Source organism: Spermophilus citellus (assembly GCF_964194105.1).
Source record: "Spermophilus citellus genome assembly, chromosome: 14".
Taxonomy (NCBI): Eukaryota; Metazoa; Chordata; class Mammalia; order Rodentia; family Sciuridae; genus Spermophilus; species Spermophilus citellus.
In genome coordinates this window covers 25,638,743-25,655,407 of record NC_138194.1, presented here as the reverse complement: position 1 = coordinate 25,655,407, position 16,665 = coordinate 25,638,743, and the positions used below count along the sequence as shown (strand labels likewise).

The 16,665-nt window shown below is 31.5% G+C and overlaps 1 protein-coding gene across 8 annotated transcripts in view; it reads left to right on the top strand.

Annotated features, from left to right (window-relative positions):
• Positions 1-16,665, top strand: part of PCMTD1 (protein-L-isoaspartate (D-aspartate) O-methyltransferase domain containing 1) — an 82,897-nt gene that overhangs the window by 55,097 nt on the left and 11,135 nt on the right. For 4 of the 8 annotated variants that reach the window (XM_081266235.1, XM_081266232.1, XM_081266231.1 and 1 more), the window contains one exon: positions 5,001-5,103. The exons of 1 other annotated variant lie outside the window; for it this stretch is intronic. Coding sequence is in view for 3 of the 7 variants with exons in the window: in XM_081266232.1 (XP_081122358.1) it covers positions 5,001-5,103 (103 nt within the window). In the remaining 4 variants the exon portion in view is untranslated. Of the gene's footprint in view, positions 1-5,000; positions 5,104-12,437; positions 12,630-12,773; positions 14,803-16,665 lie in introns of those variants that run through there. 3 more of the 8 variants (XR_014018779.1, XR_014018780.1, XM_081266234.1) reach the window with 2 other exon arrangements.

Below are 16,665 nucleotides of genomic sequence, written 5' to 3'. Positions count from 1 at the left end.
TGAAAATGATTTCTGGGAAAAATGAGATCTGAAGCTGTTTAACTTAGCTTTTTAAACGACATTATATTAAAATTGAACAGATTTTATTTCAGTTTCCTGAATCTGCTTTGGTGGAAACTTAATCTTGATTGTAATGTTCCAGTATACATATGAGATCTAGTCATGGTTACTCTGGACATTTGTATTTGAATATATTAGCCCTTTGAGTAGAAATATGTAAATGAACTGTCTGTTCTTGTTACTTTTGACATATGAAACATAAATTTACCTAGGGCCTTTGGTCCATTTTCAGTAACTCTTTAAAATCAATATTTTCAATCTGGTATAAACATGTTTAAAAGGAACTAGTACTTGGATATCCATGGACAGAGAGAAGCCTGAGGGTTGGAACATATTTCTGGTAAGTTCTGGGACTTGTTTCCTACTCCTATAGAGCAGAGAACAAGTCTCTAATCCTGTTAGCATCAGAGTAGCTAAGAGGGTAGTAAAAGTTAACGATGTTCGTCTTAATGTTCTTTTTTCAGTATTACACAGAAACCACAAGAAACATTTCAGCAAGTGTTATTACATTAGAACAATTAATCATGTTAATTATATAGTTAATTAGATATTAAATATCTAGTAACTGAGACTTCTGCTGATTCTGTTTTCTCCCCTTTCCTGTATCTACCTTTGGACTATTTTGTGTCTGCATTATACTTCATGGAAAGAATGAAACCTACTCTTATCCACATTTTACTTGTTACTATCTCAGAATACTTCTAGTTACTTATAAAATTATTTATAAAAAGTATTTAGTTACTATTAATAAAGTGTCATTGTAATTTAATGAAAGATTTTTTTACACATTTTTTTACACATACATTTTCATCTCATTGACTTTTTACTAGTTTCATAGAAACCAAATAACTGATTCACCTACTCCCCCTTGTGGTAAATATTTAGAGTTAGCCAAAATGCTTTTACTTGTAGTTATTAACTATCAATACTGTTTTTACCAATGAGAACTGAAATTAAAAACACATTTTAAGGATCATTTAGATTGGGCTTTTTATGATAATTAGGTTGTGGTTCATGCTGAATGCTGTTTACATGTTAGAATTAGGTGCATGCGCCTATCTGGAGTAGGATGCAGGCATTTACAGTTTGAATCTGTCTTTTAAATTTAATTTATAATTAAAGTAGATATGTAAGTAGATTACATAATTCTCAGGTTATTCTGATATGCAGTCAGGGTTGAGAACCACTTGTGTAAATTATGATCTTCTATAATTCTGTATGGAAGAATGTGCATCATAGTGTCTAACAATAGTTTGTCATCTGTCTTGTACTTTCTAGTATATGAAGCACTTTGACATAATCTATACAGTCTTCCCAAGGATCCCTTTTGTTTAGTAACAACCAGTCTTCAGATAGTAACTAACTAGTTTAGATTGTATAGCAGTTAAAAGGGAGAACCAGGATTAGTAATCCAGATATCTTGACCTTAAATCCTGCCTTTCTCACCTTATCACAGTCTGCAACTGAACTGATAAATCTTGAATTATTTCATCTTTAGAGTTATTTTCTGGTAATGTTTTAGGGAGTACTTTTTGCCTGTGACTGTGTTCTATGAATCAGCTTTATACGAAATACTTAACAGTGTGGTGACTTCATACAAACAGTGTAAAGCTCCTAGTGGGGGTTTCCTTGATCTCTGTCAGAGATCAGACTGAGTTGTCAAACTATTGGACATCATGTGAGATTAATATAGATGTAAATAAGAATATAGATAATTTATGCCTAAACTTAATATATGTTGACTTTTATGAGATATAAGCTTTGGTTATTGACTAATTGAATAAATAAGCTAGATTAGATTGAATTACTACCAAAGAAGTCATCTACATCTTATATTAGAATTTTATTATTTATCATTGCTCATAATAAATGAGCTTTTGTCAGCCTTGATCATTTCTAATATTATAGGATACATAAATATTTCTTATTTGTTTTAATAAACTGTTTTCTTTAATGTTTAGCTGTTAAAGATAATAGTCAACCATTAGCATTTTCCTTTTTAAAATATGTTAGAGAAACTAAGACTTATTATTTCATAGACTTTTCTATGAAGTTATTTTCAATGTAATGAATATAAATAACATTGGAATCTATTGAATACAAAGTCAAATTTATACCTCATCTGGCTTGTTTTATACATCATCTTGAGTACTGTTTCATTTTTTCTTTTGATTGACAATTTGTACCTTTCTATTATAAATACAAAAGTATTATTTGTTTATTTTATTAGAACATTTATGGTCTTATTTTTTCATTCTTTCACTAGCCCATTGTTTATTGAAAATCCTATTGCATATGATTAAAGCACACTAACAACAAAACCATGTAATGATGAAAATGTTCCTTTTACCCTAGACCTTTCAATCCTCTTTCTCAAAAGCAGCTATAAATGTTTTTTTTTTTGTTGTTGTTTGTTTGTTTGTTTTCTGTCTCATATTTTCTGGTTGTTCTACTTAATAGAGATGTCAAATATAAGTTGTAATAATCAACATCACACTACAGTTTTATGGTAACATTTTATGTGTTCTAGTTGTATATCAATTTCTAAATAAATATTGTGACATTGCTATTTAAGCTCTGCTTTTTTAAAATGATTTTTGTATTTTAAATTTATTTTCAATATATTAATGATTTCAGATTATTAGGTAATGATAATTAAAGATATGGCTCCATGTTGCTTTAAAATTAAGAAATGCCATCCATTAAAAAAAAATGGTGTTTTTTAATTCTAGCTTTTTTTTTAAACAAATGGTATTTAAGTTAGATTTTGACAGTATATTCTACATGTATATTTTATTGTTATTGAAATTATTTTTATCATTGTTAACCATCTTGTATTAAGGCGATATGAAAAACAAGTTATGTGAAAAAACATTAAGAAATTAAACTTTAAGCCTTAATTCTGAGAGTTGCCACTTTGTTTTTAGACAGTAAACAGATAGCAGAACAGAGACCAGTGACATCTGTGACAATAGCCTGTCTAGTTCTTTTGACCTAGAACTCTGAAATTTAGACTCCATCTGTTAATAAGGCAGTGTGGAATATGGAATGAAAGCCTTGATTTTTCAGATTCTTAGCCCCTTTGTTACTTGAACTTACTTGTGCATTGTGCCTTATAGGAAACAAAATGCCAGCGATTTCAACCTTTTAAATTGATTTCTTAACTCTATAGTTCTGATCTTTTTTAAAATATATATAAAATTGGTTAACTAGTGTAACTAGATTCTTAATGGACAATGAAAATATGTCTCTGTTAACATTTTACATTCAGTGGATTATCTTTAAAGGGTAAATGAGTTATTAGAGTCATTTTACAAAACAGTATTTTCTATACTGTATTCGTATTGTGAAAGTAATTATAATTTGAGCTTTTTTTTTAAATGAGGAGAACTGTTTTTTCCTAACATTCTATGTTTTGATCTCTATGAAAATTCAAGTTCTCAAAACATTCAGATCCAATGTTAAGTTTTGTATGTACTTTTCTAAGTTTAATCGGACACTTTTTTTAAATGAAATTTTGTTTTCCTCAGTTTGTCTATAATAATAGTAAGGAATTATATCAGGTCTTGAAATGATTTTGCACTTATGTTTTAGTTTCTGGATAAAGGCTACTTATAGTTTATAAGTAAGGAAACAAAAATGCAAAACATTTAAGATTGCTTCAGTCACTTCACTTCTAAAAATATGAAAAAGACTGCAAAGAAGTTAATTCTCTTTGTTGAGTTCTTTTTGATTTATAATCTACCTATCAATACTTTTCAAGTGAAATCAGTTGTTAAAAAAAACACTAATAGAATATGACAGCAACATAATAGGTGAAAGCATTATCCTTATCTGATTTTGGCTGAAGATTGCAACTGAACATTTTGGTTAAATTTGTATAGTTTGTGTATTTCCTAAATTACAAACCAATTTATCTTGTACCCTTTTAACAGCCAAGCGTACTAATTTATGAGTTTTTTCCCCCTGTGGTCAGTAGAAACTTAAATTGAATTCTTATATAGTTCTTATATAGTTAAATTGAATTCTATATAGTTCTATCTATAAGCACTGTTGTTTTTAGTGGCATTCAGAAGATACTTCCAGTTACATATTTCTTAAAAATACAGAAAATAAGTGAAACACACATTACTAGAAGCCCAATCTCAAAAATGTTGACTGGAAAATACGATCGATTCAGTTGCAGAAGTTAAACTAGCATAACTAGATGTGGTCATGTGTTATTTATATATACAATAGTCTTAGGAAACAGTCCTTATATTCTCAGTGTGCTTGTACCAGAGTGAGGAACCAACATCATCTGGAGTTGGGGACTGAGAAAGCCCTTCCTCCTTTCTCGCTCTTCTCCTGGGAGGGTATTCCATCCGGGATCATGTAAAAAGGAAATATCAAATGAGAAATGTGAAGTTTGTGGGAACACTGGGACTCACAGAACTCTGTGGAGAGTACCTGACTGCCACATTCTGCTAGACAGTGGGAGCTCCAAAAGGCAGAGAATGTGGTGTTGGCCCTGGAGGAATTTAGCATTTATCTGCTGGGAGTGGGATGCTCTGAAGCACTTATATTTTATTTATGTCATCCTGTGGTTTCAAGCTATCCTAGAATCATCAAATTTGAACAAATGATAAGTGAAAGTACTTAAACTTCATATGAATATATCATGGTTCTTTTGACATTAGTGACCTCTTTGGAGACTTGTAGGTTTCAACTTTATGCACCATAGTATTTTTTTGCAGAAAACTCAGGTGAACTGTTTTTTCCTTTTTTATATTAAAGTAATAATTAGATTTCCATTCAACTTTCATATCTATAGCTAGCAAGTATTTGCATATTCTAGCCCTCTTTAAACGCTCCTGTGCTAAATAAATGAGCATAAATTAAAAGAGCTCTGTAAGGGCATATTATTAATATTTTTTATAAAAATGCTGCTACGATTGCAGGTCCTTTTGGAATAAATCATGGGATTGAGCTTCATTCAGATGTGGTGGAATATGCCAAGGAAAAACTGGAGAGCTTCATCAAAAATAGTGATAGCTTTGATAAGTAAGTATTCATATCTGTAGTTTTGGTTTGAAAGCACTTGAATAAATAGATATGTATAATCTGTCTAGAACACTATAGCTTACTACTGATCCTGACTTTCTCAGTTGAATGAAGCAAAATCAGTTATAAATGAGGAAAAAATTAGGAAAGTTACTTTATGCTATCATTGTTCCATGTAATTATACAGTAAATTATATATGAATAGCATTTATTTAGTAATTTTGTGTTCCTCTCATTTTGTTAGTAATATTCCATTGATTAAACATCATACAAGTATCTTTTGGAAATTAAAAATAAAGATGTTTGTGTTTATAGTACTCTTATTGAACTGGTTTTGAAAATTTTGGTAGTAATTTAATGGTTCTATCTAATTTGATTTGTAACATAAAGTTGATATCTATCAGCATACAAAGGGACTTTGTTTTAAATATTTAGTTATTTTATGATATATCCAGAAAAAATTGTCACTGAAATACATTGATAAATATCTTATGGTAGGATTGTAGGTAAGAAAAAAAAATATTTTTGTTTTTGGTACTGGAGATTGAACCCAGAGGAGCTTTACTACTGATCTACTTTCCCAATACTTTTTTAAAAAGTGTTTTTGAGACAAGGCCTTGCTAAATTGCGAAGGCTGGCCTTGAATATGTAATTCTTCAGCTTTAGCCTCCTAAATCCCTGGGATTACAGGTGTGTGCCATTGTTCCTGGCTGAAAGTTTTTTATGGAAACATTGTTTTAAAGACATATTGCACGGAATTTGGTCCTTGAGCTGGCAGGGAAAGTTGAGCTGGTGTATAATCTTACTAGAAATCTGCCTTGACAATATTATGGACCAGGGGCTCTTAGCTGAAATCTGTGAGCTGTGAAATTATGTAAATTTGGAGGACTTTCACATCTCTCATTTTTCTTTATAACTTGTCGTATTTTCAGAAAGAAAGCCTTAAAAGGATAGAAAACGTAAGCTTAGAATATAGTCACTTTACGTAACGAAGTTTATGTAACATTCAGAGTTCCAGCTGTGCTTGTTGGGAGTGGACCCTCATCTTCAGCCCTTGGTGGTGACAATGTGAGAAACTTAGGGGAATCTGGATCATAACTGGGGGCTTTTCTCTAGAGAGAATTGGCTTGGAAGATAGTGCTAAGAGACCAGCCAAGAAGACCCTGTGAATATCTTCAGGGGCGTGTCTTTTCCTTTTCCTTTCTTTCTTTGCCCTTCTTCCCCTGGTGCTTTTATTCCCCCTTGCCATTGCTGGTTTGTCCTTTTCTCGCAAATGACACTTGAACTCATTGCTAATGTCCTGCAGTGAAATCCTCAGTGCTTCGAGGGAGGGTAAGGTCTAAGGCCTACCTAGATATGATTATAACTGGGTTGGTTATTAAAGATCTCAGTTCTGAATGCCTGGGGGAGTTGGGGAGTGCTCAGGTTTTTTTTTTAATATAATTAATTCAATAGATTAAGCCACTGGAATTTTCTGTATCAATTTGCCAAAGAAGATACCTTCTCTTATTTATAATTATTTATAAATAATTAACATTTAATTTGCATTTTCAGTGATTTGCAATTGCTTACTGTGTTGGTTCATATTTTATTTCCAAGAAAAACAGAGATAAAAGAGATAAAAGATTTTAATCCAAGTTATTTGATTAGAAATTAGGATTCAACTTTAGTATCTTTTGTGTTTTTATCATTTCTGTCTTATGATTTCTAGCAGTGGTAAGTGCGTAAGATGTGGACACTGATTATTTTTTATATAGTTTTTAGAACTATAGAATTTTTTGAATTTATTTAATTCCTCATTTGTTTTGATATTAATATAAATGTATGGCTTTCTGAAGACATTTGAATTTAGAATGTATAAAAGTAATGGTTGTAAAAACATTTAAGATTTCTTGTAGGGTCTGTTAGTTATTAATAAATTTCTTCTATTAATAAAGACAATTCAATTTTGGATCATTAATTAGGCAGAACAGACTTAAATAAGTATCTTAAATTACTGAAGCAACTCAAGTTTATTGCTGATAAGTGGGTATTATTCTGGGAAACAGTAAAACATGATTTTAAAGTTTTTCTATCTTTTTTTTTTAAATGTATTCTTTTTAGAGAGAGAGAGAGAGAGAGAGAGAAGTTTTTTCAATAGTTTTTAATTCTTGGCAGACACAACATCTTTGTTTGTATGTGGTGCTGAGGATCGAACCTGGGCCGCACGCATGCCAGGCGAGCGCGCTACCGCTTGAGCCACATCCCCAGCCCTAAAGTTTTTCTATCTTGATGTAATTTAAATATTAATCCGTAACACTTAAATTTGAAAACTCTGTATATTTGTCTCAATTAAAAAACTTTAAAAAGTTGTTTTTATACAGTTGTAAAATCATCAAATTTCAGTGACTTGTCTTTCTTGAATTTCATTTTGTTGCTACTAGGTTACACAGGTCTGTTATTCATAAAATGGTAATTCATAAAATGCAGTGATATGACTGGTCTAAATGTTTCTCTATCCTTTTATCTTACTGTTTTTAAATAACTAACCCTTATGATACACTTGTATTTGAAGTGTTACAACTTATTTTCGAAACAAATTCTTATATTAATAAGCTAGTTAGAAGAAGACAGTTCAGGAAATTTTATTATCCTGACTTTTTTTTTTTTTTTTTTTTTTTTTGGTGATGGGGACCGAACTTGGGGCCTTGTGTTTTCTAGACAAGCACTCTGCCACTGAGCCACATCCCTAGCAGTTATTATCCTAAGTTTCAAGCAGTGTTCTGTAATATTACTGTTACATATTTCAGATTATAAGTGTCATATACATAAAGTGTCATACATATGAAAATGTTTCATTTTATGTAAAGTAGTGAGTAGTTGGAAGTTAATCAAAGTTCATAGGTTGTTCAGTGGGTTTCTTTTATATAATTTTGTTTTGGTAACAAATTATAAAAGTGTGCTTTTCACTTTATTTTTAGTTGGCAAAAGAGGGATATTGTTTTCTTTCTGTTTGTTTTTTAATTAATTATTTTTTAAATTAGGTATATATGATAGCAGAATGCATTTTGATTGATTGTACACAATTGCAGCACAATTTTATATTTCCATGGTTGTATATGATGTAGTGTCACACCATATGTGCAGTCACACATGTACCTTGGTAATGATGTCTGTCTCATTCCTCCATCTTTCCTGACCCCATACCCCCTGCCTACCCTACCTCTCCTTTGCCCAAAGTTCCTCTATTTCTACTATGCCTCCCCACTCCCTGTCATGGATCAGCTTTTTGTTTTAATGATTCCTTTAAAATTTTTTATGATTGAGGATAGTGTTTATTTTCAGTAAATTTTCTACTTATTTTCAGTTTTAAAAATATATGTAGGGCTGTGTCTGTGGCTCAGTCGTAGAGTCCTCACTTAGCATGTGCAAGGTCCTGGGTTTGATCCTAAGCAACACGTAGAAACGAATGAATGAAATAAAGGTATTGTGTCCAACTACAACTAAAAAATAAATACTATAAAAAAAAAGTTTGTGTAAAGTAGTATTAAAAATCCCCTTTCCAAGCAATGTCATTGTATTTTAATTGTTTATGAGTCATAAGAATACACATTTTAATTAATAAAATATGAAGTGAGGAAAATTAATTACTAATTTGTATCCCTTAGTATCGGATTATCCTTGATTATGTTTCACATGGAGAAAATGAATAGCTAAAACCTAGTACTCTTCTATATTTATCTGTTGGTTTTATTTATTTATTTTTTGTTGTTTAAATCAGTCCCTTTTTCAAAAGTATTGTCATGTTACTTAAGATTTAAACTACTATTCACTATTAATGGTTTCTTTTTCTTTTTCTTAATTTTTAATTTATTTTTTTAAAAATAAATTACAGTGGAATGCATTACAATTCTTATTACACATAGAACACAATCTTTCATACCTCCGGTTATATATAAATTGTGTTCACACCAATACGTGTCTTCATACATGTACTATGGATAATGATATCCATCACTTAAAGATTTCTTAAACAAATTTATTCAGAGTGAACTCCATAATATAATGGAGGGCTGGAGGAAATCTATAAGTAAATTAGCTTTAGAATATATGATGGTAGTTGACCTTGTAAGGAATATAAATATGTGGCTTTTGTTTGTTTTTCTTTTAAGACAATGGAGCTACATCTTTATTATTTATTTTTATTTTTTTTAGAATTTTAATATTTATTGTTTAGTTTTCGGCGGACACAACATCTTTGTATGTGGTGCTGAGGATCGAACCCGGGCCGCACGCATGCCAGGCGAGCGTGCTACCACTTGAGCCACCTCCCCAGCCCTTTTGTTTGTTTTGATACTAGGGATTTGTCTTTTTGTTCAGTTTTTGGTACTGTGGATGGAACCCAGGGGCATGCTACCACTGAGCTACATCCCTAGCCCTTTTCTTATTTTTTACTTTGCAACAGCATCTCACTAAATTGCCCAAGCTGGTCTTGAACTTTGGATATTCCTGTCTTAGCCTTCCCAGTTGCTGAGATTTATAGACATGCATCACCATGCCTGCAAATACTTTTTTGTGTGTAATAAAGCTTGGATCCTATGTTGTAAAAATGGTATTTCTTCTTTAGATACAAGAATATTTATTATAGTACCTGTCTTTTAAACTTCCTATGTCTTATGTCATCAGCAAATTAATGGGGTGGATACTCTGAATTTACTGTACGTAAAGATGGAAGAATGGGGATCTTTTATCCTTTGATACCTATAGTATTCCCAAACTAACTGAAATTCCCTTTTAAAACTCTGATTTCAGGGGTCTTCTAAAACATTTGCAAACTTTTTCTGCAAATGTCCAGATATTAAATCGGCTTCCTGGGTGAAAAGGTTTTTGTTGCAACCACTAATTTTGTGGAGATTTTGTGGGGAAGAAGCAGTCATAGTCACCAAGAAAATGAATGGAATTGGAGATGTTCTAGTAACTATAAAAACAAGCTGTAGATGGGAGTTGGCCTGCTGTCCACAGTTCTGACCTCTGTAATGGTTTTGACATTCTTAAAAAACTCACCCTGATCTAAGCAAGTCTTTGTTTCTAACTTGCCTAGGATTTAGAAGCCTTGAAGTCTCTGGCTTTTCTGAGGGAAGGTGGCCACTGGAGAAAATAAATTTATATGACTCAGTATTTGTGCATGTGCAGTAAGCGATCGCCCCAACTATTGTTACTTAGGATAATATTTTAGTTAAAGGATCCTAAATTGTAAACATTCACTATGCAAATATTTTATAAATAGTTTGGTGATTAGTAAAACTTTTATTTATAGCTGCACATGTATATTTAATATGTATGCATCTATGTAGTTGATTGGGTTCCCTAGAACTCAGTTCAGAGAGTGCCATGTCCTTAAAAGGCAGTTGGTCAGTAGATCTTGTTATCCCCTTCTCTCCAAGGTGGTTGTAATTATGATTTTTGAAATACTGTAGTAACAGTAGCCAAATGAATGCAATATGATTTGAATTATTGAGGTTTTTCATTCCACATGAATCGAGGACCATTGTTTCTATATTGTCCAGAAAAATGAGTCATGAGTAATAGAAATAGTAATGAGGTGATAAAGAAATAGTACCTAATATTCATTGTCTACTCACTAAAATGCCATTAACCATTCTACGTGCTTTCCCTACAAGCTTGGAGACAGTGTGAGTATCCACATTTCTCAGATGAAAAAACTGAGGATTAGCTAGAGAGCCTGTAACCTGAGTCAGCAAGTCTTTAAACTTAGTTCTGGTTTGGCTCTGATCATGTAAACATCTGTTTATTCTAATCTTTCTTCCTAGAAGTTAGTTGCTATCAATGAATTACAGTCTAACAACTTAGCCCATTATGGCATTTGAAGGAGAATTTTTACTTTTTATACTATTATTTCCTTCAGATTAGAATTAAGGAATGTTCTTGAAGTGGTTAAATGCACACCTTGCTCATTAATGATATTTTGGCATGATTTTATTGGTGAGCAGAAGTGGAAAAGGCAATGCACTCCTCATCTTTTATACTTTTTGAAAGATTTAATTGAAGTGTAGTAATATCTTATATCCTAATTTCAAGTTATAGGTTCATTTTCCATGTGATTTGCATTTGAAAATTAAATATTTTTATATTGTGAACTTCTATCACTAGAGTGGTCCACTACTATATCTTTAAGAGAATTATGGCAAACCTTTTTGCTAGATATGATTCATTATACATTCAGTTTTATTTCACAACATTACTGAGATGTTTGTCCATTTTGATATTATGATATTCAGAATTAGTCTAATGAAAATAGTTATAAATTTTAACACATTTTAAAAATCATGACAAACATTCAGATGTTGGATAGAATCCTTGAAAATAATTGTCAGGGCTATCAGTTACATATATTAACCTCCACTAGAAATGGCTTGGGAAAAGTTTTATGACTTAAAATAAGTCGTATCTCCCCACCCCCTCCTGCCCTGCCATACCGGGAATTGAACCCAGAGGTGCTTCACCACTGAGCCATATCCCCAGCTGCTTTTTTAAAAATTTTTTTAAAAATTAGAGACAGGGTCTAACTGAATTGCTTAGGGCTTCAGTAAATTATTGAGGCTGTCTTCAAACTCGTGATCCTCCTGCCTCAGTTTCTCAAGCTGCTGGGATTACAGGAGTGTACCACTATACTGGCTAAACATTTTTAAGGAGAGGAATTATTAAAATATGTGAAGTCTCACCTGTATATTACTCTTACCTGTTGCATTTCCTAGAAAATACTTAGAGATTGGCTTTGATCCTACAGATTTCTCTAGTGCTTTATTCAATGAAAAATCACTGTGTTCACTGTCAACACTTTGCTTTGTGAAATGTTTGAGTTATTCTGAAATGAGTTTGATGAAGGTGGAAGGGAAAACACTTGAAAAGGTAAAGTCTTTATTTTGCTTTATTTTAATAGCTTAATTATTGATTTTAAGAGTATTTAAATGGTATAAGTATTTGGAGATCCAGACTTTTGACAGTTCCCCTTGTTGTTTTTGCCCCCTGATAGAAAGGTCTGAAGTTTTGTATTGTTTTAACAAAGTAGGCATAGATCTGAAAACTCAAAATGTGTATTTTAACAAATGTTTTAAGTAAAAGATTTTGTAATTCATTTAGCAAGTTGTTTTGGATGAGGTATGAGAACAAGGTAGGATTCTTTTCCCGTGTCCTTGAAATTTCTTTATTCCATTGGAATAATTGTCTAAAATTTCAATGACAGTATCCTGTGGCACCTGATAAACCAGGTGTGCAAATTGTCAGCCCCCACTTCACAGTGTATTGAAGGGGAATGTTGTTTTTTCTACTCTCAGTCAGCTCCTAGACCTAGACTATCCGTCTAAGAGGGAAGCTACAGGGCAAGGCTAGGTCACCCTGATCTCCTAGCAGCTTATCAAAAGAATTATATGGGCAAGTTGGCAAGGTCCCTGCTGTGAACGAAATCATCTGTTCATCTCAAGATGAAGATATTTCAACATGCACCTGTAAAGAAAACCACTGCTAAGGTAAGTGTTTAGAATCCTGGTCTTATTTTGGGCAACTGTTCATGTTCTAAACCAAGATATTATGTGTGTTCTATATTTTCCCATAAATGGTTTTTAGTGTACATCTTAATAAGAGTATAGCAAATATATTTCCTTCTGCATAAGAGAGTCTAAAACATCGGGTGCCTTGGCGCACACCTATAATCCCAGTGACTTCTGTGATCCCTGCGGCTTGGGAGATGAAGGCAAGGAGGATTGCAAGTTCAAAGCCAGCCTTAGCAATGGTGAGGTGCCAAGCAACTCAGTGATACCCTGTTTTTAAATAAAAATACAAAAATAGGGCTGGGGATGTGCCTCAGTGGTCCAAATTCCCGGTACCAAAAATGAGTCTCTGAAAAACAATCTATTGATTTTTCAGGTTTAAATCAATAGATGATTATAAAGCCTAGAGCAAATGAACTTGTGGCTATTACACACATTTCAGGACAGTTGAATTCTTTTTTCCTTTTTTTTTCTGTATACAGATACATTTTTGGTAGTGTAATTTAGGAGTGTGAAGTTTTGCTTTGAAAATTTTCTAAAAATAATAAAATGACTGCCAATTTTCATTTTACTTATTAACATAAAATTACAATGTACTTTTTTGTGTGTGTGATAGTAGGGATCAAACCCAGGGCCTTGTGCAAGTGCTCTACTGCTGAGCTACATCCCTAGCCCCTTATTATATACTTTTAATTCAAGTAAAAATTAGAAAAAGAATTCATGAATCATTCTTTAATTACAAAGTAGTTATAACCACACATGAGTTAACATTTTCGTAGATTCCTTTTTTATTTCCTTCTCAGATTTCATTTTAGATGTGATTGATGTAAACAGGTGGAATTTGGATTTTATTTTAAAATTTGATTTACATATGTAAATTTATAAACGCAATAGTACCATTTGGTAATGAACTGAGAACTTCTGAGAACTTTTTGCTATAATCTTCTAGAGTTTATAGAAATTGTATTTGTTGTTTAAAATATGTCCTTTGCCTTTATAAGTCTGTAGGAATTTAGGTAAGATGTAGCTTTTGGAAGATAGTCAAAACCTAAGGAAGACAAATGTTCTTGTTTTCCTTCTCTCCTTGGAAGACTCTCTAGGAGTTATAATTTACTCTGTTAGAGATAACATCTATATCTTGAATCAAGTAGTTGTTCATCATAAATATAAATGATCTATACAGGTTTATCTGAACTATTTTAATTATAGACTTTTGAAAAAAATCAGCAATATAATTTTGTTCATTCTATAATCAGATTGGTATGAGTCTATTTAATGAAATGCTGTTTATAATAATAACCCATAATATTAGTATCAGAATTTAAGATTCTCAACATTTAAGTTTTTCAACTATTTAAGATTCTTTACCTAGTCAGAAATACTAAAACATCTCTATAAATTATTAGAAAAGTTAATCCATAAACCATGGGCAGGTTTTCAGAAAAATATAACAATGAAATTTGAAAACTTTTGTTCTTAAAATTAATTGTGAAACAGTCATATATGATGGGTAAAAAGCCATAGTTAGAAGTCTAATAAATAATCCCCGATAAAACACTTTATCTCGTAGACATTTTTCTTATAGTACTAAGTTGATAGTGGTACAGTTTTCTTGTGGGTTTGGCATATGGGTTCTCTTACGTTCTACATGTTTTTGGTGCCAACATTTTCTTCCAATTTTATATGTGTTTTTCAATTTTTATGATTTTTGCATCTAGAAATAGTCAATTTTTTGGGGAATACTGTCTTAAGTTCAAGTTTTAAAGATTGAGTGTTCTGGTAAAGAAAATATGCTAAGTAGAAGTGTAAAGACTGCATGCAATTATTAGTATACAAGTATATCATTAGTATTAGTAGAAATTTACTATAGATTTGTTTGTCCTCTGCAGTGACCCTTTGATTGAAGTAGATATACTTTTTCTGATCTCCATCAGAAGGGAAAACATTTGTTTATAAGAATAGTAAGGGTGGCTTATTCAAGATCTTTAGAAAGCTCCCCTGCCCCATGCCTTTCAGCTATATGATATTTATTAAAGGCAAAGGTTTATATTGTTCTTTACTATTTAAATTTTGTGTTTTTGGCATGTTAGGAAAAAAATCATGTATTCTATAACATGAAATTACAGTTATTATAGTAAGAAATTTAGTAAAACATGAGCCATTCTATGACTGTAGAGTGTGATGGGCATATACTTTTCCTGTAACTTTATTTTCTAAGCAAATTCCCCTTCTAGCCTTGAGATTCTCGTGATTGTCATATTTAACTTAACAAATTGGGTTCATATTCAAAGTTGGTAAGTTAAAAAGTTAAAGAGCATTCATGTTTATTCTATGGTTTACTTATTTAGTAAATGTGTTTTGAGAACCTTAATAGGAGATAGAGATAAAAGCACATTCAGAAGAAATATTCAAAGAAGTAGCAGGAAAATACGGAAAATGTTTCAAAAGGAAGAGTACATTAATTGGATAAAGTATTTGAGGCACTTGTTTACCTGTAATAAGTAGAAGGGTAGTTTTTTAGTTTTTTTTTTTTTAATTTGACTAACAAAACAAATGCACACTAAATATAAAACATAAAAATACAAAGTAACTATTGAGATGAGTTTTTTTTTTTTTTTAAACTCATCTGAATTTTATACTTACTTCACTTTGGACTAGCCCTATTTTAAGAGCTTCTGTGTTTTCATGTGGGTAGTAACTACCCTCTTTGATAATGTGGCTCTAGATTATTCTTTCTGAACATCTTTCGTGGCTTATAATAATTTCTCAGGGAACCATTATTACATCCCAGATCTGTCAGTTTCCTTTCATCTTCAGTTTTAAGGAATCTTTTTCCTTTCCTTTAAAGCATTTATCACAGTTGTAATTTATACTTTTATGAATTTGGATTCTTTGATACTTGTTTTTCCCATTGGATGTGGGCTTGAGTATATTTCCCATTGTATTCCCAATCACCACCCACAACTGATTCTCAGTAAACAGTATTTGGCTGAAGGAACTATGCAATTACTACTGTTAGGTAACTTGACCAGTCATGTTTGATTTTAAAATCAGGCACTAAATTCTTTTTAAAACGTTTTTCTGTGATGAGACTATGTAAGATATCACTAAGGGAGAAGTGATTTTACTTGTAATTTGTTTACCTGTAATGGTGTTTTCCTTGGTAATAACAGTTCTGTAACTACCTTGTATTTTAACTAGAAGGGACTTTTTAAAACTATAAATATTATTTTAATATTTTTAGTTATAGATGGACAGAATACCTTTATCTTGTTTATTTAGTTTTATGTAGTGCTGGGGATTGAACTCAGGGTCTCACACATGCTAGGCAAGTGCTCTTCCACTGAGCTACCTCCCCAGCTCCTATAATTATATTTTTGACTTGATTTAACAAATATGATGAGATTAATAACTTAAAATTTTTTGATTGTTTAAATTCCCTGCTCACCTTTATCCTGAAAATTATTTGATGTAAAATATTAAAAATTTAAAGCATTTAAAATGAATTTTATGAGTATGAAAATTTTTAGATAGAACTTATTAAATAACTTTTTAAAGAAAAGAATGCTTGCTACACATTTGATAAAAAAATAAAACTCTGGTTCATAGTGTCTAATTACTTAAAAGCAAAAAATTATATTTTGGCCATATTTTAAAAAACAGTTAAGAGATTGCTATATATAGTCTCATATAAGAGAGAAATTAAATGTGATCCCCAATCTAGATAAGTTTATATTTTTAAAGAATTAAATAAGATTTCATTGTAAAACTGATATTTGGCCTGTATCTTCAAAGAATAGTAAGCATTTATTAAAGAAAGAAGGACAGGGATGGGCTTTTAAGTTAAAGGAACAGTACATGTACAGATACACGGTTTCAAAACACTTCATGTAATGTTTCTCATAAAAAATTAAAAGCAAATAATTCAATCTGGCTGCAGAATATTATGTACAGGTTGGAGAGAGCTAGGGAATGAGTCCAAAGGGGCAATTTGTTGTAGAATCATGGTATTAAT